The sequence below is a fragment of the Perca flavescens genome, chromosome 22 (assembly GCF_004354835.1).
Source record: "Perca flavescens isolate YP-PL-M2 chromosome 22, PFLA_1.0, whole genome shotgun sequence".
NCBI classification, from domain to species: Eukaryota; Metazoa; Chordata; class Actinopteri; order Perciformes; family Percidae; genus Perca; species Perca flavescens.
This window is the reverse complement of record NC_041352.1, coordinates 10,804,893-10,826,855: the sequence shown is the minus strand read 5'-3', so window position 1 is coordinate 10,826,855 and position 21,963 is coordinate 10,804,893. Positions and strand designations below refer to the sequence as shown.

Below are 21,963 nucleotides of genomic sequence, written 5' to 3'. Positions count from 1 at the left end.
GGGTATATTAGCTGCTGTGATCAACTCTAAAGAGTGTGAAGAATAAGCCCATTCCAGTGGTGTGGATGTCTGCTCCTCAGGGTAGGACAACTTTATAGTGTATCTGCCCCTGAGAGGAGTCTTGGGTGCAGGGTGAGGAATTGTGTGGGTATGTGTGTGAGTGTGTTGGTACACGCTGCACAAACAGTTGCACTGGTCCCTGCTGGTGTGGAACTAAATGTCACAGCTTGATTAGAATAAATAGTCCTATATGGGCTATGGGACTGGGCACCAACGCATAGCAGGGCAAGCATGTGTGTGTGGTGACTCATTGCTTTTGTTCTTCTCTCTCTCTCTCTCTCTCTCTCTCTCTCTCTCTCTCTCTCTCTCTCTCTCTCTCTCTCTCTCCTCTCTCTCTCTCATTCACTCTTGGATCTCAGGCTTTACCGTTCTCTGACCTACCCGAGGGGTCTTTGGGAAGATGTGAAAGTCCACAACAACACAAACAGAGAACTGTTACGGCCTAAGGACATGAAACTTACACCTCTCTCTCTCCCTCTCTCTCTCTCTCTTTTTTAAATTGAGACTGAAGCTTATAATAATGGATATTTAAATGCTAAATCATTTAACTTTGCAAATATGAAGAAAAAAACCAAACAAGGAAAGGTTCTGCTAAGTTCAGAATGTTTCATATCTTTCAGAACAACAGCAGCAACAATTTGGCTTAGTCCTGCTGAAGGCTGCTGAAACGGCTAGAAACTGATTTTTGTCACCGTCCCCGGCTGCTGTTGCCTGCTCTCGTCTACTTTACAGGCGAGGCGCAGTTCATCTCCAATGAGCCGAGAGTTCGGTCGGCGGCTGGGCAGTCGGGACTCACCCGGAAATGGCGAGCGGAATGAGGTGACTAGTCTCAAAATCTGACGAAAATCTTCTAAACTGACCTTTGTTGAGCTGAAATGAAGACAGATTCAGCAACTGCACGGCCTATTTCTCGCTTAAAATGTTTTCAGAAACATGTTTCAGTGAACTATCTTAGTACAATATGAGATCGTATTCTGAACGACCACCATGACAGTCTGGCTCTCAATATCCGGAGAAAACAAACCCATGTGACGCGTTCGTCCAATCAGCTGCCGGTTTTCATTACTTGGGCAACAATACAGAGTAGCGCCGCCTGCTGTTATGGAGACGTATTACGTTTCTCAGCCGCCACATGAAGTAAACAAACACAGCTGCGTTAATTTCGTTAATTTTTTTTAACGAGTTAAATATAAAAAATTAACGCAAAAATTAACGCGTTAATTTTGACAGCCCTAATAAATATTAGTTACATTGTATGAAGTGATTTTGTAATTTTGTTATTTCTTTCTCTCTGCATTGGAATTCTTTAGTTGCATAAACTATCAACAGAAGTATACAAATCTGTGACGCCTGAAGCAAGGATCTGTCTGTCTACAAAATAGACATAATCCACATGCTTCAACCCGTGAGCATCATGAATAAATGACAGCAGGATACATAAATGATATCGCTGAAAGGAAACGTCTGATTAACAGAGCTCATCAAAACTAGCACAGTGATTATCACACACACACACACACACACCTACTCTTGAGCCAGATATACTGTACTGCAAGTAAGTGAATAAACAGAGAAAGTTCAGTTTATTAGTACAGTGATCATACAGTGAAGTAAAATCACATTTGTAAAATGATTTTGAGATAGATGTGTCGAGCAAGAGACAGACAAACGTGAGAGAAAATGAGACAATGAGAACAAGCAAAAGACAGAGAGAGAGAAAGAGAAAGAGAGACAAAGAAACAAATGAAAAATAATAAATCAATGAACCTATTCTGTGGCTGCCAGAAGGTAATGAAAGCTATTTATTAGCCATCTATTCCTTCTCTCTCTGTCCTTTATTTCTCTCTCTCCCTCTTTCTGCGTTGTTTTTCCCCGCCCCCAGGATTGATACTCTCATCTCTCTCTACTAAACGCTAACAATTCCATTAAGCACAACAAAACACTCATTTAGAGGTTACATTTGTTTCGCTCAACTTTGCTTGTCATCTGCATACCAACTGAGATGCTGCCTGCCTCAGCTTGGATTCCTATTATCTGACATGACCTTTCTGCTTTAAAAAAATTGGCGGATCATAATGGACTTGTTACTCCCCTTTTCTTTAATGATGTGGCTTTACAACAACTGCACTCTGTCTCCTTCTCACTGTGCATTATTTGTTCTAAAGCAAAACGGATAGCTGTAATATCTACATTTCCTCATCATATCATATCATACATACAAACATACTCCATAACACTAGCCACAAGGCATCAAGCTGGTACTATATTTGCTAGTAGCCAGTGGAATACGACAACAACATAATTCAATTTAGCCAGTGAATCCATAAGCTTACGTGACATCTCATATGTGGCCTTGATAATCTAGAGTATTGCCTCAAGTCATGATTAGCTTAGTAGCAAGCTTCACATTATTTCCTAAACATCCATCCATCCATCCATCTTCGTCCGCTTATCCGGTGTCGGGTCGCGGGGGGAGCAGCTCCAGCAGGGGACCCCAAACTTCCCTTTCCCGAGCAACATTAACCAGCTCCGACTGGGGATCCCGGCGTTCCCCAGGCCAGGTTGGAGATATAATCCCTCCACCTAGTCCTGGGTCTTCCCGAGGCCTCCTCCCAGCTGGGCGTGCCTGGAACACCTCCCTAGGGGGCGCCCAGGGGCATCCTTACCAGATGCCCGAACCACCTCAACTGGCTCCTTTCGGCGCAAAGGAGCAGCGGCTCTCTCCGAGCTCCTCACGGATGACTGAGCTTCTCACCCTATCTCTAAGGGAGACGCCAGCCACCCTCCTGAGGAAACCCATTTCAGCCGCTTGTACCCTGGATCTCGTTCTTTCGGTCATGACCCAGCCTTCATGACCATAGGTGAGGGTAGGAACGAAAACTGACCGGTAGATCGAGAGCTTTGCCTTCTGGCTCAGCTCTCTTTTTCGTCCTGGCGGTGCGATAGATTGAATGCAATACCGCACCCGCTGCGCCCGATTCTCCGACCAATCTCCCGCTCCATTGTCCCCTCACTCGCGAACACAACCCCAAGGTACTTGAACTCCTTCACTTGGGGTAAGGACTCATTCCCTACCTGGAGAAGGCATTCCATCGGTTTCCTGCTGAGAACCATGGCCTCAGATTTAGAGGTGCTGATCCTCATCCCAACCGCTTCACACTCGGTTGCGAACCGATCCAGTGAGTGCTGAAGGTCGCAGGCCGATGATGCCATCAGGACCACATCATCTGCAAAGAGCAGCGATGAGATCCCCAGCCCACCAAACTGCAACCCCTCCCCACCCCGACTACGCCTCGATATCCTGTCCATAAATACTACAAACAGGATTGGTGACAAAGCGCAGCCCTGGCGGAGGCCAACCCTCACCTGAAAAGAGTCCGACTTACTACCGAGAACCCGGACACAGCTCTCGCTTTGGTTGTACAGAGATTGGATGGCCCTGAGAAGAGACCCCTCACCCCATACTCCCGCAGCACCTCCCACAGTATCTCCCGGGGACCCGGTCATACGCCTTCTCCAAATCCACAAAACACATGTAGACCGGTTGGGCATACTCCCAGGCTCCCTCCAGGATCCTTGCGAGAGTGAAGAGCTGGTCCGTTGTTCCACGACCAGGACGGAATCCGCATTGTTCCTCCTCAACCCGAGGTTCGACTATCGGCCGAACCCTCCTTTCCAGCACCTTGGAGTAGACTTTACCAGGGAGGCTGAGAAGTGTGATACCCCTATAATTGGCACACACCCTCTGGTCCCCCTTTTTAAAAAGGGGAACCACCACCCCAGTCTGCCACTCCTTTGGCACCGTCCCAGACTTCCACGCAATGTTGAAAAGGCGTGTCAACCAGGACAGCCCCTCCACACCCAGAGCCTTGAGCATTTCTGGACGGATCTCATCAATCCCGGGGCTTTGCCACTGTGTAGTTGTTTGACTACATCAGTGACTTCCGCCTGGGAAATCGGCGACAATCCCCCATTATCCTCCAGCTCTGCCTCTAACATAGAGGGCGTATTAGTCGGATTCAGGAGTTCCTCAAAGTGCTCCTTCCACCGCCCTATTACCTCCTCAGTTGAGGTCAACAGTGTCCCATCCTTACTGTACACAGCTTGGATGGTTCCCCGCCCCCCCTCCTGAGGTGGCGAACAGTTTTCCAGAAGCACTTTGGTGCCGACCGAAAGTCCTTCTCCATGTCTTCTCAAACTTCTCCCACACCCGCTGCTTTGCCTCTTTCACGGCAGAGGCTGCAGCCCTTCGGGCCCTTCGGTACCCTGCAACTGCCTCCGAGTCCTCCGGGATAACATATCCCGGAAAGACTCCTTCTTCAGTCGGACGGCTTCCCTGACCACCGTTGTCCACCACGGTGTTCGTGGGTTACCGCCCCTTGAGGCACCTAAGACCCTAAGACCACAGCTCCTCGCTGCAGCTTCAGCAATGGAAACTTTGAACATTGTCCACTCGGGTTCAATGCCCCCAGCCTCCACAGGGATGCACGAAAAGCTCCGCCCGGAGGTGTGAGTTGAAAGTCTGTTGGACAGGGGCCTCCTCCAGACGTTCCCAATTTACCCGCACTACACGTTTGGGCTTACCAGGTCTGTCCAGAGTCTTCCCCCACCCTCTGACCCAACTCACCACCAGATGGTGATCGGTTGACAGCTCTGCCCCTCTCTTCACCCGAGTGTCCAAAACATACGGCCTCAGATCAGATGAAACGATTATGAAATCGATCATTGACCTTCGGCCTAGGGTGCTCTGGTACCAGGTACACTTATGAGCATCCCTATGTTCGAACATGGTGTTCGTTATAGACAATCCATGACTAGCACAGAAGTCCAACAACAAACAACCACTCTGGTTTAGATCAGGGAGGCCGTTCCTCCCAATCACGCCTCTCCAGGTGTCTCCATCATCATTTATTTCCTAAACAGTTCAGGGGAATTGCTTTAATGGACAAATAGTGTGTCCCATAATGCCCAGCAAGGTCACCGCAAGGCAGCCAACAGCCATGGGACCTTTAATCATCTGAATCTGTCAAGGAATTTATCTGCCTTACATCTCAGTGAACAAAAAAAACTCTGATGAGGCATGTGAAACAAGTTCTGCAATTTGCTGGTGTTTGCGTTAAGGATAGTACTTAAATTGTACGGATGCTTTATTTCATAGTTCATGAAAAATAATGGAATAGATGAGAGCAGCCAATGACAGTGGTGTTTTAAAACCGGAGCAAATCAGTTTACAAGCAATTCCAGTGTTTTGGCCTTGTACAGTTCAGGTTTTGTTTGGTATTATGATCAAAAGATTTCCAACCCTAAAAATTGAACATCCTGGAACCTTTGGAATAACAACGTATGAAAAACTGTAATCAACAACCCTGGAGTCTCCATATGTCGACTTATCCCAGGTTTAACCAATATGTCTCCTCTTAATCCAGCTAATATACAGTACATCACAGACAAGAGACATGTCACAATGAATTATTGCAATGGAATCACCTTCCTCTATGCAGCTACTTATCTTGGTGAAATTATCTCCATTTGCAGGAAAGACTTGCACAACTAGATTACCTACTGTATATGATGCCATTTAACTTCATACATACATTTAACTTACATCATTTGGTGCCGTATCACTGTTTGTTTTGGCATCTCCGTAACGGTGAAAAATAGATCAATACTAATTGAAATACCTCAAACATAAATTCAATATTATACCCCTTTAAAAAGCACTGGAGGTCTGAGCTTCAGAGCCAGTCAAGCAGAAAAGACAGCAGGAGCAAATGTTTCCCACTGGCTGCCACTTACCACTAATGTTAGAAAAATGATAAATGAGTCTCCGAATGGTGTTTAGAGTCTACGTGTTTGTGTGTGAATGTGTGTATGTGTGTCAGTGTGCGTTTCCTTCCTGTAAAGTGTTGTGTCGCATGCCAACAGTTCACAGTGTGAACAGATGTTAGTCAGTAATGCCCTGGGTTTTCTGCACCGCAGTCAGGCACGTTTTTAGGGTCCTTAGCTCTATGGAGGAGTCCGTGGAGATGCCTGAATTGCTTTATTGAGCGGAACACAACTAAGGACATGCAGGCTCGCAGCGGCTGCTAGGAACACACATAGACACGCATACCTAAACACAGCACTCACTCCAAGCATGTGCAATACAAACCCACAAACAGAGGGTATACAAAAACCCACACCTCTGGAATAACAATACACACACAGACACACACACACACACACACACACACACACACACACACACACACACACACACACACACAAAACCACAACAAGGTACCAGGTAGCTTATGCTCCTAAATTGGTTTTCACCCTGACCGACTTCTAACAGACTAATGGACCCACTGAAGAGTGAATATGGTGCCTGCAGCTTAAAGCCCACAGGAAACATTGTCTAAGAATATAGACAGAAGAAACAACTTTAGAAAGATGAAAGTAAGTTTTTTATGAAATGTCAAAAAAATGCTATAGAGCTATAGAGTGCTACTGTCCGTATATTTATTAGGGGTGGGAATTACCAGCGGCCTCACGATACGATATCATAACGATACTTATGTCACGATATGATATTATTGCAATTTTAAACATATTCTGTGATATATTGCAATTTATTACCTTTTTTCCAACTTAAAATCTTTCCCAATTTCAAATTATGTCCCCAAAAGGAAACTTTGTCAACATCTGTTATATCTAAAAAGATAAATTTCTCTGTTTGTTCATTTCACTTTAATTTTTTTGCTGCAAACTGGGATTGTCAAGCTGACAAACTGTTGACTGTAACCTGTACATTTATCTATCCTGCTTCCGTTACAAATTTGCGGGAACCAATCACAAACTGGCTTATCCACCTGGCATGCTATTGGCGGATTTAACACGATGACGATAGAGAAGCGACCAAGCAGCTTTTTGTTCAACAAGCCGGCCACCAAAGCACAGCAACCCTTTAATGCCGCTGTAGCTGCTACGTCACCCGGATCGTTGGTCTGATTGGTTGAAGGACCAACGCCAACTGCGTACAGAGTCATTTGAACTATGCCTGTTGATCACGCCTCTTGTGCAGAGAAAATACAGAACAGACTTCCCAAACTAATGTTCAATCTTAAAAGATTGAGCTTGGTCTGGTGATAGCCAGACTAGATAAACTGACCAACATGCATATAATAATAGCTCGATAATTGACGTCTGTGTATACAGTATTGCCATGGAAAATAATACGATACTATGCTATATCGATTTTTTTCCCCCACCCCTATTATTTATGCAGGCCCCTCAATAGCGGATAATTAGGCAGATTGTGGGTTAGAACCCCTCCCAACAATCACGGGGGTGTTCCAGATTCGAGGCTGGTTTTAACAGATTATCTGCTGATCTGTTTGTTAGTGTGATGGGGTTTACAGACATGATCTTAATGTTAGCGACTGGATCATAGTCTCCCCAATATCGAATCATATATATCAAACATGTTTGATATTTAACTTTGTACAATTATGGCAACAGTATGAGTGCTTGTTTAATGTCATCCATTTAAAAAAATGTTTTGTGCAAAACAGCACACAAGTGCAACCAAGTGTGTCGTCCTGCATATTGACAGACTTGTCTGGTGTATGTGTTCTTACGATTTAATTTGATACAAGAATTTTATTATTTTTAATAAAAATCTGTTAAATCTTTTGTTATGTCTGTTGTCTCCCACGTTTTCAAATCAGTTAAGATTTGAAAATCCTTGTGTGCACCAGGCATTAACTGTCTCCCTTTTTCCTCCCAATGCAACTACCTTGTCTGCCTTCCTCTCTTTTTACCTTGTACCTTATTATAACATCTATTCACTCAGAGCCAGCCACTACACTCTATATTTAGCTGCTGCCTGTCACTGAGACCCTGATGAAGGAGAGGAAAATGAGTGGTGATGTTGAAGACCATGGGAAAGGTTAGCACTGTCTCTTTGAATAGCATCAGGCTCTCTTTGATCATTCATAGTTATATTGCAGACACTTATATCTATAGTTAGGCTTGGAACAAAAAACAAAAGAACCCGTTGGAATCTGCATAAAGGATAGTGTCAATAAAATAAAAATGAAAAACAAATACAAATGGCTCAGTCATAGGTGAGCTATCACATGTGTGTATGCATGAGTGCAAAAAGGAAGACAAATACACATCTGACGTTTTAGTTGACACAAATTGACAAATTTGAGCGCACACAGGGATGGATGGGGCTTCCAGTTGCATTTAGTGAAATGTCAGCAGCAGATAAAAGCTTAGCTAAGCCAATCCTATATATATCTGATGTGATAATCATAAGATGATGCAACTATCAGACAGCAGACTTGACAGCAGTCAAGCCATTGCTGGCACAGGAATATGTACACACAGCATTCTCACAAGCATAAAACAAATGCACAAGATTAGATAAAACCATAACCAACCAGACTTTTAACATATACTGAGGACATGGACATTTCAGATGATGTTGCCAGCAGTAGTGGATAGGGTACTAGAATATTGTACTAAATTAAAGTTCTTGTGTACAAATTTACTTAAAAAAGTAGTGAAAATGTACACTAAGTAAATGTTACTGAGTTACACATACACTAGTGGAACAATTTCAGCAAAATGACCCAATATGTTAACTATGCCGAGGTACAATAATGCTACCCACAACCCATCCTTAATTTAATTGCATTGTTGTGAATTTGTACTGTTCACTAAATAGTAGGCCCAGCCCGAGTGTAACCGTCGTTCCGCACCCTTCCCACCCGCTGACAGCTGACCCTCAGCTGCTGAAGGTAAACATTTACAACATGTATCTCTTCTGGAGTGTCTGCTGAGTTCAGAGCTTGACCTTTATCGAGCTCTGCCCTCCTGCAACTGCAGACACACCTGCAGCTTTATCTCCTTTGTTCTGTTCTATTCTCACAACTGAATGTGACTTTTGTTTTTATTCTGTAATGCATGTGACTTAAAATGTGGCAAAGTATGATACTTGTGATTGAAAGTATTTAAGTAAATTAGATTTACAGATTTTTTTTTAAGTACACAAAAAATGTCTATGTTACAGCAGAAAGAGTAAATGTAATATGTTACTTCCACACTTGGTTGCAGTAAGGAAAAGTAACTAACATTATTGTATATATAAGAAAGTGGCAGGCCGTATGCTGGGTTCAAGTAGAAGATGAAGCTTTCCAGGAGTAAAAACTTGCTGAAAAAATATTTATGTAGGTCGAGACCAGCTATCTAGATGGCTCTTGAAATGTAACAATGCATCTGTAACGTATTCTCTTATTGTAAATTACTGATTTTCTGTCTGAGCAAAACATTCATCACAACTATATAACGCTAACTCAGTAATATAAGCCTATATTGGGCAATACTGCGCCGTAAAGAAAAGACCTTTACTACCGCTTTTGTCCAAAGGGGCCGCTAGAATCAACACAAACTGAAAGTTTCATATAGCCACTTTAACTAATGACACATTCATCTTAGTTTACATTTATTAATTTTAAATTACAAAAAGAATATGCTAATTGAAAAGTGGAAATAAATACACTAAAGTCTGGGTACCTGAAATGACACAACAGCATATATTAAAAAACATAACAGGATACAAAAACCTTTTAAAAGCAAAGATACTGTATGTGGCTCACAAATAGATGTATGATTAAGGTGATAATAGTCAAAGTATCTGATTTATGGGTCTCACATGTCTCTTTCTGCAAAATGAATTGAAAGCTATGGAAACATTCTGAAACAGTTGATTGAGTTTTTGCTATAAGTATCATAGTGAATAGTTTCACATGATGGTGGAGACTTGTGCAATGATTATTCACAACATACACCATACACATGTAATCTAATATATGCTGCAGAGTTTAGTTAGAGTGTGCCTTTGTAACATCTTTCTAAGGTGACTACCATGTACTGTAAATGCTGAAGGTGCTCGGGTTATTTTAAATCACTATCCCGGTATTTTAACAAATAATAGAACTTCAACACAAACCCAGGAAGAAAGCCTTGAAACTTTCACCAAAAAGTTTCATCTGAGACTTGCCAGAGCAAACAAAATAAACTGGGAAAGTTAAAAGTGTCTTTTTTTCTTGTGTGCTCCATTCCCTGCCCTGCACCCCCCAACCCATCCCCACCCCCTCGAGGTTGTGTACTAATGCAATAAGCTGCCTGAGGGATGCAGGTGGATGCTGAATTTATATGAACCTGACTCTTTGACATCACAGCAAAATTCACGCAAACACAAAAACCTACACACAAACGTAGGCAGGCAGGCAGGCAGGCACACACACACACACACACACACACACACACCCCCAAAAACTTTCTACCAAACTTTACTTTTACTCAGGATTTTTACTTACAGGGAGGCAACGCCTGTAAGAAGGAGAATGTGAAGGGACAGTAATTTAGCAAATGGAGAGGGGCAGATATTGAGACGTTAGCATAAAATCCAAAATTAGCATGCTAGTAGCATACATCTCCTCTCCTCCATCCACTCTTCCTTAATCTTTACTTTCTGTTGAGAGCTCTCTTTCCCTCAGTGGAAAATCATTTTGGCAACAGAAAGGTCAGACTTAAAAATGGGGAAGATAATTAAGTATTTTGAAGTGTTTCAGGACTGTGCTTAATATGCTAATTAATGCCATAATATGATGAAAGGGGTTCCAGGAATTGTAATACTAAAGCTTGACCCATGTCTCTGTTGAAAAGCAAAATCTCTAAGAGGACTTTTTCGTGACCATGTACAGTATATGTGTGGGTGAAAGTATGTGCTGTCACACCCTCACCAATGTTGCCAAGGCTTGTGTTGATGTTTCTGTTACATCAAGCCCTCAGCAACTATCATGGTGTGTCGGTGCTGTATGTGAGAGTGTGCATGTTTGTCAAGAGTGTTATCATATTCTCACATCGGTATGTCATGTGTCTGTCTGTATAGTATGAGTGTAAAGCTCCCCACAAGCTAAGTGTTATTGTACTCCATGTAACACCTTCCATGTGTATGTGAACTTGTGTGTGAGTGTGTATCTGAGTGATTTTGCCTGCAACCTCAGTGGTGTCCTAATCCATCCAGCTGATAAATGCACCCCACAGCAGGGGAACACTGTTCTTTTCCAGTAGCATCCACACACTCCACAGATCTGAAGAGAAAATACCCAGGGTGTGTGTGTGTGTGTGTGTGTGTGTGTAGGCATATAATGTTACAGACAGTGTTAATGTCATGAAGGACGCAGAGCCTATTGCATACAAACCTAAGATGCAGACTTATACATACACAATCTTGTGTATGTTTGATAAAAGTGGGGGGAAATTATGAACCCCAAAGTCCCAGATACACACACAATGTATCTTTTACCTGAAAGTGTTTAAGGACACACACACACACACACACACACACACACACACACACACACACACACACTTGCTCCCATGCTTTCCACACAATAACCCAACCACACACACAAAAGATGGGGACGGCTTTGCATGTTACCTGATGCTGCTCATGCTGCCTGCCTCTGATCCCAGCTTGCATCTCTCCAGCTGGGTGGCGACAATCTGACGCTCAGCCTCAAGTTCCCTGGTCAGGCGCTCAAACTGGAGCTCCTGAATAGACAAAGAAAGACAACATGTGTGTTAGACGGAACAAGAAAGGGAGTAGGAGAGAGAGCTGATGTTCTGCTGGGAAGGTACGAAAGCTTGGAACTGATGCTATAGTGCATAACTTTAATCCAGAGATACCAAAACAAACACACCAAAAAACCTTTCCCATCTGATTGGTCATTAGTGGGAGAAGGATAGGGTATTACAAATATAAAAACCATATAACTTCTATTTCAATGTACTATAAATAACCTTGTAAAGCCTCTCGACAGCATCTGAACAGTATTTTCATGTGGTTAGTAAGTGGGACTGCATTACTTGTCGTAGAAGAAGTGAAGCATTGTCAGCCGCAGGTCATGGAAACAGCTTAGGGCTGGAAGACAACTATTAAAAATGAAGTGTGATCATTAACATGAATGTGATTGACAGGTGAGAAAAAGGCATGAGGCAGAGTAACTGGTTGAAAGTGTTCTAAATGTGTGAGCAAAAAAGCCCTTTAATCCAATCGGCTGTGTGGTGCGGGAGGGTTGCCAACTGGAGTAGTTGAAGCACTCCTGAAACTGGGTTGCAAACTGTAAATCTGTCAAAAGAAGATTTTTGTGGGATTCCTTCATGAAATGTGTTTGTTATTCCCAGATGAGTTGTTTTCCTGTTTGGTTCAACAAAGAAATGTTCACATTAAAAAAAGTGACAATCTTAAAAAAGAGGATTACAATTGAAAACAAAAGCATATTTTTTCTACAGGGTAGCTGGTAACAGAACTCCTCTGACAAAATGATGACACATTTACTGGCCGGATTCTCTCATATTACAGTGCAGGACTGGACTAGATGTGAGGGGAAAGAATAATACCAACTAATAATACCAACCACATACTTCAGACATGCAAATTACTTTGCAGTGCAAATTGTAATTCTACTGTTGACATTGAGGAAAAAATGTCTAATGTCATGATCATTTCTCAGAGTTGTAAAGTTCAGTCTCATGGTATTAGCCACTGTTGTATAGTGTGTGATAAGCACTAAACTTTATGGACATAGTATTCAAATTGGACTTCATGGATACACCAATGCAGACTTTTTTTATTTTAACTCAATGCTTCTGCTGGTCCACACGCAGCCTTAAATGAAATTATGTGTGGCTACAGTCTGGAGTTGCATGTTCCTTCCTGTCAGGTTACACACTTCCAACACACTGTTGGGTGCTGCATGCTGAAGGCTGTATGAATGTCTGATTACCCCTAAAGGCATCACTCTTAAACCAACCCTGTGTGTGTGTGTGTGTGTGTGTGTGCTGATGTATTAGCTATTTAACTGGCTTACTGACAGTTCCATATCAGTCATCTAGCTATGAGCCAGACAGATGAGATTTCAAAACAGCAATTACTGTGTGTAAGTATGTGCATGAATGTGTGTTTGTGTGTGTGTGTGTGTGTGTGTGTGTGTGCGTGCGTGAGTGCGTGAGTGCGTGCGTCGCATTCAAGTTAATCTCAGCCACATGGAAGCAGATCAATAGTGCACTGAACTCCACCCCACTGAAGATGTTGTGTATGTACGACCGAGTGCATGTGCGTGCGACACCCAGAGAGAGAGAGACTGTGTGAGCGAGACGTGGAGAGAGTGTATGCTGCTTTGATTGGTTTTCTCAAAGCCATTTGAAGCTCTGAATGTGTTGATCCCCAGTCGCTATCTCAAGTCTCCAACCTCAATCCCCTCTCCTCCCCAACACTACATCGCACAATGCAATTCATCTCCCTGCCTCTCCCTCACCCCTTTTTTCACACACGCTTACAGCAACCACTTACTCATAAATATGCACTTTTTCTTTCCCTCTTTCCCGGTCTTCCTCTTGTACACATACACACACACACACACACACACACACACACACACACACACACACACACACACACACACACACACACACACACACACACACACACACACACACACACACACACACACACACACAGCAAGCCCCCGACACATCCATATGTAGTACTAGCAGTAGTAGTTCATTGATCTCACAGTAGGAAATTCCTTTATCTGTGAGGGTTGAAATGATATATGAAAATGTGTTAGTTTACTGCAAGTTTCACATAGAAATTGTTAATAAGTCAAACTTATGTTATACACCACTAGCCAGGCACAATCCTTTCTTCCCACACTTTTTTTAATCCTCCATTCACCCAACCTCTCCTTGCTTTCCTCCATGTATTGCTCTACTTACTGTCAGCAACTCCTCTCTAGATTGTCCTTGCTCTAACTACGATAAACCTTGTACGTGTGGACAACAAAGTAGCAGGTTCCGCCACCACTATGATTTGCAAAGCAAAGTGACGCACAGAATTTGAGCAGAGTCTATTAAACCCTCTGGACCCGTAACTCTAAATTACAGCTTTGTTTTACAGCGAGGTGCCTTGCTTCAAAGCCCTCCTCTGCTCCCCACAGCAGACTGCTTTGTCGCCTTGTTTGCCACTGCTGCAACCGTTTTAAATCCTCAAGGTGTAAAAATGCAAATCCCTGCACCTAAAGTAGCATTATGCTAATTGATGATATATAATGCCTCAACGGTAAAGTATCTTAAATGCCTTCTAAGGTAACATGGTAATGCTTGAATGCCAAAACAGATGGGAAACCTGTTAGGCCAGTTCTGTATTGGGGTAAAATATGTTAAATTATGCATAACCCTTATTTCACACATTTTATTCATTCAAATCCTTTGCCTAAGGAAATAGTAATCTGTTGATATGTTACGATAATTGATCCATGGTCTATGAGGATGAACTGCTACTAACAAAGACTTCCAAAAGCACATTCACGAATTGGCCAAGGGATAGGACCAGTATGTCTACTAGATGAGTGAGTTTATTGACTTGTCCAATTGCATGCAGCTATGCATTCTGATTAGCTGAAAAAAGCACATCATAAATAATTAGTATGGAGTTTTATCTAGAAATAATGATGCTAAAAGATCCTCTGGAGAGCTTTTTTAGACACAGAAAACTTTGATGTCTCTGATTTGGAAACTTACACCTCTCTCTTTGTATTGTATAGTATGTACCACTGTGGCCTACACCACAGCAGTAAATTCAGATAGAAACAGCTGCTGTAACCATACCAGAACAGTCAGGAACGCTTGTTAAATTTTTACACACTGTCATAATTACTACACTCACACAATAAAAATCATTAGCGACGTAACATCAGAAAGTCTCTGTAATGTTTTTGAGAAGAACTTATTTTGTTGAATTACATGTTCAGCACAGCACACATCTGTCAGCTCAATAACATTTGACTCAGTAAAAGTGTACTCACTCGCCAGTCTAAAAAATCATGGAGCACAGTGAATTCAACCTGACAGGAACATAAAAACTACAGGTGGAAAGTAAATGATGTACTTCTAACAACATTGTGAGTAAGCTGGGTGTTTTCTAGAGTCCTTGTTCTAAGGTACTGACATAATGCATATGCAACTAGAATTAAAAAAGGAGCATATACAGGGAAATGAACTTGCAATGCCAGGATGAACTGAAAGACAGAGAGGCGTGAATTATGGGAAATACAAAAACACAGAAAGACATCATATCATATCATATCATATCATATCATACACACAGTGGCACACAGCTGCAAATCCATTGTACTTGGACAACATATGTGAGCACACATCTGAATGCACTTAGAAGTACATTTGGAGACAAGCAGTCATTTCATTGTCTTGCTCTACATTTAAGGAAGACAACCAAGCTGCATCTCTGCTGAAGGTAATTCATCTTCTTTTAATCTACACCACACTTCAAAATGTTTCCTGAATGTCATCTCACCAAGAACAGTGCAACAACTGCTGATGCTGGATCACCAAGGAGAGGATCTGTCATACCAGCTATTTTGATCGTTCTGCATGTGTATTTTATGAAAACCCTGCTGTTCTGCTGATTCCATAAATTGTAACCTTATTGCTAAACAATTTGTTGTGTGTGTAGTAGCATATTTTACCTTGACACGTGCATAAACCACAGTTCAATAGATCCAAAACTGATGAGTTGGGAGTTTCAGCAGGTGCTCCTTATGCTTTGTCCGTGTGAGTCTATGGAAATGCCCATCTGTAGGATTCTACTATGTCGTGCATATGTTGTGCGCGTGTTACCGCCTCCCTCAGAGACGCCCGTGCGACCCACAGTCAGCCACAGTGGTCTCTATGGCAACTGTAGAACCACATCCACACCCCCTCCCCCATTATAAATTAGGTCCTGACTCCTCCCACACACAGTCCCTGGGATTTTATATACCTGCTCTCCCAGAGATTTCTGCGTATGTTTTTTAGTCTTTCTCCTACAAAATAAACAGAACAACACATGCAGGGAAGGTACCAGTCTCATCAAGTTTTTTAGTGAGCAATATTTACTTGAATGTCACCCCAACATTTATTTTATTAGGCAATTACACACAGTTGCATTTGGATTTAAACTGGTGATACAGGGGAGGAAAAAAGACAGTAGAAACATGCATTGGCTTGCTAAGTCAATTTCACATGAATATACTGTACAGTATATACTATGGGCATCTACTGTACATGCAAACATGCAAATATGCACGGTGTATATGTGCACAACACAGGAGTGATATCTGACCTCCCTGTGGAGGAGAGAAAAGGAATTCCTAATAGGGATCCAAAGAGAATCACATTATCCAATAGTAAAGCCTCTGAGCCAACTTTCTCTAGAGGAAAGATGTAACAAAACTACACAGAATACAAATAAAATAATAAAATAAAAAAAATTTATAAATAATTATTTATGTATCCCAAGTTAATTGGGTAGCACTTAAATTACTGTTAAAAGAAAGACAGGAAATAATGTACATTGACATTTTTGAGGAAAGCAAGACCAGGAAGACAGCCAGGACTCAACTTTACAATGTGTAATTTTTACAGGTTTTCTATGGATAATGTTTGAATGAGTTTTCCAAATGCAATAAAACAAAACATGCTATATTTTACAAGATACAGGCAATAAATATGGGGGTGGGCTAACATAGTGGGACAGAATGCAGGATAACATAGCAGTGGCCCATGTATCAGAGCTTTAAATGGGATAAATGGTAGCCGTAGTTCTTTCTCCGTTTAAGCTAAATTTCCACACTTGCCACCATAAAGAAGCTGTGTGCTGTCTGTGCGTGATTGTCTGTGTGTGTCTAGAGATAAGGCCCAATCATTATAAAGTGGCCTATGGGCAGCTATTAACATCGCTGTTTTTGGATGGGATACAAAAGGCTATCAAAAAGAGCTATGACCTTCTAGTTGAGAAGTAACTCTCGCTCACTCTTTTATTCTTCCTCTCCCTATCCTCAATCAGCGAAGACGAATGAAAACAACTGAAATGAGATGAGTGGGGAAGAGGAGTGTGAATGGGAGCTGGTAAAAAGGTCACTATTCTCTCCTCCGTCCCTCCCATGCTTATTAAAATTCCCCACACAGGAGCACTATGCTCCCCCCCCCCATTCCTCCTGTTCTAAACCATACAGCTGTGGCTCATGTAGCCCATAGTAGGTATGGCTTAAATTTAGCTGGGATTCATTTCTGCCCCTCTCCCTCCCACTGCTGCTTGTCTTGTCACTTTAATGAGTGTGAAAAGTCAACCACGAGTCAGGAGAGGAGCAGCAGGTGTGTGTGTGTGTGTGTGTGTGTGTGTGGGGGGGGGGCAAGAACTGGAGGACAGGAAAAAGAGAGTAGAGGGAGAAAGCAAGGAAGAAAGGCAGAGGAGACTGAGACGTCTCTGTTGATGAAAGTCACATGAGACGATAGCCAAGGGAGAGACACCTGATCCACTCCCTCTGCATGTGTGCACAAGAAAGAGAGAAGAAAAATAGAAAGAGAAGAAAGGAAAACAGACTTCCAGAATGAAACGACTTTTGTTCTCAAACAATGTGGGTATTGTATGTCTGAGACTGAACACTAGGCTTCACGGTTACCTAACATGGGGCATGTGTGCTTCTGTTTTTGTGCTTCTATCATACTAAGAACAAACATCAGGTCATAGACTTCAGAGTGAAGGCTATCTTGAAGTCACTTGGATTAGATTTTGCTTCATGGATAATTCCCTTTTTTTATTTCACATTTATTTTTACAAGCCAGTCATTAAGAACAGGTTCTTATTGACCATTGTGGCCTGACAAAGGGAAGGAGGGCTAGAAAATAAATACATTAGAAATACATACAGTTTAGAATTACATAAAATACAATCTGAAATACTACACAGACAACAGTAAACACTTATAACGAGATAAGTGCACAGGTACATGGGTGAGTAAGAGAGGGAGAAACCATTCAAATATTTAGCTGGAAAAATGATTATGTAGAGAAGCAACTGCATATGTCCATGAACAAGGATGATATGATGGTTTTGAAGGATGAACTGGAAATTAGTTTGTCCAGTTTGAGAATCTTTTGCAGAGCATTTCAGTCGCAAGTGGCAGCAGATGGAAAAGATGCGAGGCCAGAGGCAGAGTTGGTTTTGGAAATGTTTAATTGAAGATGAAGTGAGGACCGGGTATTGTATAATAATATATTATTGCAACTTGGATCGTATTTTCATAGGTTTGCCGATTGGTTCTATTGGTCATAATAACACACTGCACTCACTCAAGTAATTGCTGAGATCTGGGAACACAGCAACATTGTTAAAACAAAGTCCACAAGAACCTCGCAATATATTCAAACAGGTTGTAACATATGTTAAAAATACTAACTAATATGTTTGGCCATATTATTCACCACTTAATTTGGGTAACTGAAAACGGTCATACCCATAATGTTGCTAATAATACATGCAAAACAACAGCAAATATGGTAGTTCAACCAAGAGGACCGTCTAAATGAGTCACAGGCTGTTACAGGCTAAACAGTTTGGGTAGTCATTTTACAGTTCACTTTTGTTTTCTCTTCCAAATAGGAAAATAAGATCTAGGTTGTAATAAACAGGTATTATCCTTTAAAATAAGAACTGATTTTAGATTACTGTATGTAGGTGGGGTTATTATTGGAATATATAGAAAAAAATGTACCATCAGCGCAGGGGGTCCTCATAAAGACAGAAGAAGAAGACTGTGTGTGTGTGCCTGCATTGATTGTGCATCGCCGCTCATGTGTGTGCATCTGTGTGTAGGTGTGTACACAGGTGCTCTAGCCATCTGGCAAATGGTGATACTAGACAAAGAGAATTACACAGCTCGGTCTGGCTTCATTCTGCATCGACTTTTCTCATTAACACATATCTTTTTTCATAACACAGGATTCATTATTGTTGTACACCAGGGATACTAGTCCTTCCGATCGCAGTGGTGACTGGCCTTTTCTGTATCAGTCATCTGCTAACCAAATTTAATTTACATTAGCAGCAATACCTGAGGGCTGTTCTTTAATGTGATTATGGGTACAGCAGTAATGGACAGCTCATCATTACTGCAAATTACGGATTTCCTTTCAAGGGATTATGGCTCATAAACACATATATACACAAATCACACACACAAAAAAATGAGAATACTATGTTTTCTACGTTTACTACTTCTACTAGCATGACTACTAGTAGCAATAATAATCATAACAACAACAACAACAACAACAACAACAACAACAACAACAACAACAAAAAAAAAGAGCCCATTAAAAGGAAAAAACATAGGTGGAAGAAAAAACAAATCCAATTGTGTAATTGACAGCACACCAACTAAATGCTAGCATATCAATCAACAAATACAGGCAAGACCAAACTAAACAACCATTAGGACACTAAAATATGAAAATCACTCTTTAACATATGGTATATTCAAAGAAACCTGATGATTTGACAGAATAATGTCTTCATACCTAAACAACAAAATAGGTCATTTGTCAGTTCACTCAAAGATGACACATACGTGTTGTAACCCAAATTCATTGAATCTAACATTTAAGTGGACATCCAAGTTAATGTGTTTAAGACATGTCTAAAAGAAAATTCTAAGAATTTCATCCCTAGGATCACATTTATTACAATGATGCTTTATGAATAACACCTGTTTTGTGGTTAAATACTCCCAAAATAAGTCAGTGACTGAGACTTATAACAGTAACTGTCACATCCTATCATAGGAGGACATAAGGGCTTTTATAAATATGACAATACTAACAGAATCGAAAAGAGAAAATAAACTCCATAATTTACCATTGTATTCCTGTCATTTTCAGAGTGTGAATTCATTGGCAATGAGAGAAATTGTCTCACAAAGACAGGCAATGGTAGGGCATGATTTATAATAAGACAGAAGCACTGAAACTGCTCCACTGGCAGTAGTATAGTATTACTGGATGGAATGGATAAAGTGACATTACCCATGTACGAGTGTAAAACTGGCAGCAATACAAAGAAGAAAAGTTCTTTTCAATTTCAGAGCTACAACACATTCTCTTTAGACACTTCTGTCATAGTTTGTTGTCAATACAGTGCTTTGGGGTTTGTGTGCTGATAAGGTCTGGGTTCTATGGAGCAGGGAGTCGATGATGTCTACAAATACTGACTTAGCTCAGATCATACAGGAAATCCCTGTCACGTCTATTTTGGGGCAGATTTTTTGCTTTAGTGAATTAGAGGGGTTGTTTGTAAAAAAAAATCAGTCTCAGTCTCACATTTGACTTTAGATAGAAAACATATACATAGATATAAAAAGATCCTTGCTCACATTCAGGGATGGGTGAGTCTCCTTTTATAACTGATGCTCATTTAAATTATGTCTGGTGTGGACAGCTTTGGAGCCAATTAATACCATCTGAATGTTGTGACTGATTATACTGGCAATGCATTTTACTAAGGAGGCAGCAGACAGGAAGTTTTGGCAAACATTTGTTTCAGCCACTATGTATGACATACGCACAACTAAAGGTATTTTTTGGAATTTAATTAATCTTTTCTGCATCATATTACCTAAAAACTGTCATGTTTTGAATGGGTTGAATCAAGAGTATACAGTACAGGCCAAAAGTTTAGACACACCTTCTCATTCAATGCGTTTCCTTTTATTTTCATGACTATTTACATTGTAGATTCTCACTGAAGGCATCAAAACTATGAATGAACACATATGGAATTATGTACTTAACAAAAAAGTGTGAAAACATGTCATATTTTAGATCTTCAAAGTAGCCACCCTTTGCTTTTTTATTAATAAGGGAAAAAATTCCACTAATTAACCCTGACAAAGCACACCTGTGAAGTGAAAAACATTTCAGGTGATCTCCTCATGAAGCTCATTGAGAGAACACCAAGGGTTTGCAGAGTTTTCAGTTATTTCACACTTTTTTGTTAAGTACATAATTCCATATGTGTTCATTCATAGTTTTGATGCCTTCAGTGAGAATCTACAATGTAAATAGTCATGAAAATAAAGAAACACATTGAATGAGAAGGTGTGTCCAAACTTTTGGCCTGTACTGTACGTTAAAATAAATGACATAATTTTTAAGCTATTAAGTGTTGTAAAATGGGGATGTCATTCACTCTTAAAGGAGAACTTGTAAGCTTTGCTCAAAGTGGTGTAGTAAAACCTCCTGACCACCTTGCATGTTCTGCTTCGAGTTTGGAGTATTTTTAGTTCTACTTAAACTTTCAGTGCAACTCCTAGGAGTGATTCTGAGTTGTTTGATAAATATGAGCCCAGGATTAAAACATCTCTGGTCCACGAGAAGAGGAATTTAGGAAAACAACTTCAAAGACAGACAAATCAAAGAGCCACATCACTAAACAGTTAAAAATAAGCTATTCATGAGGCTGGGTCTAGGCTAATGGTTTGTTACTCAATGAAAAAACACTGAAAATATATACCATCTTTTCATAAACTAAACCTCCAAACTATGGATATTTTACCACTGAACCACTAGTGACAACCAGAAGATGCAAGTTTATCTGTTTGAATTTTGGATTCTAATTCTCCTTTAAAAAACTGCACAGACCTGAGAATTATGCCTGCCAACAGCTGGGCCATAACAGTTTTATATGCATTATAAATATTCAACACACAAACACAGCACTACTCTGACTGATCTCTCCCTCGTTAAATTATTTAAGGGCTCAGTAGGCAAAATGAAATCATCTCTCTCTTAGTCTCCAATTTTGATATCTCGTTCACTCTGTCACTCTCTGCCTGACACACACGCGCATGCACACATGCACACAGACACACCTGTCTGTGCTTATTATGGCTATAGCATAGCTTTTGTCTGTCAGAGACTAGAACTAAATAAAAGGGAATACTGAAATAG

The 21,963-nt window shown here is 41.1% G+C and overlaps 1 protein-coding gene across 1 annotated transcript in view; it reads right to left on the bottom strand.

Annotated features, from left to right (window-relative positions):
• The window catches only part of ctnnd2a (catenin (cadherin-associated protein), delta 2a), a 251,489-nt gene that overhangs the window by 189,159 nt on the left and 40,367 nt on the right, over window positions 1-21,963 (bottom strand). The window contains exon 3 of the mRNA XM_028569226.1: window positions 11,558-11,670. Within this exon, the coding sequence (XP_028425027.1) occupies window positions 11,558-11,670 (113 nt within the window). The remainder of the gene's footprint in view (window positions 1-11,557; window positions 11,671-21,963) is intronic.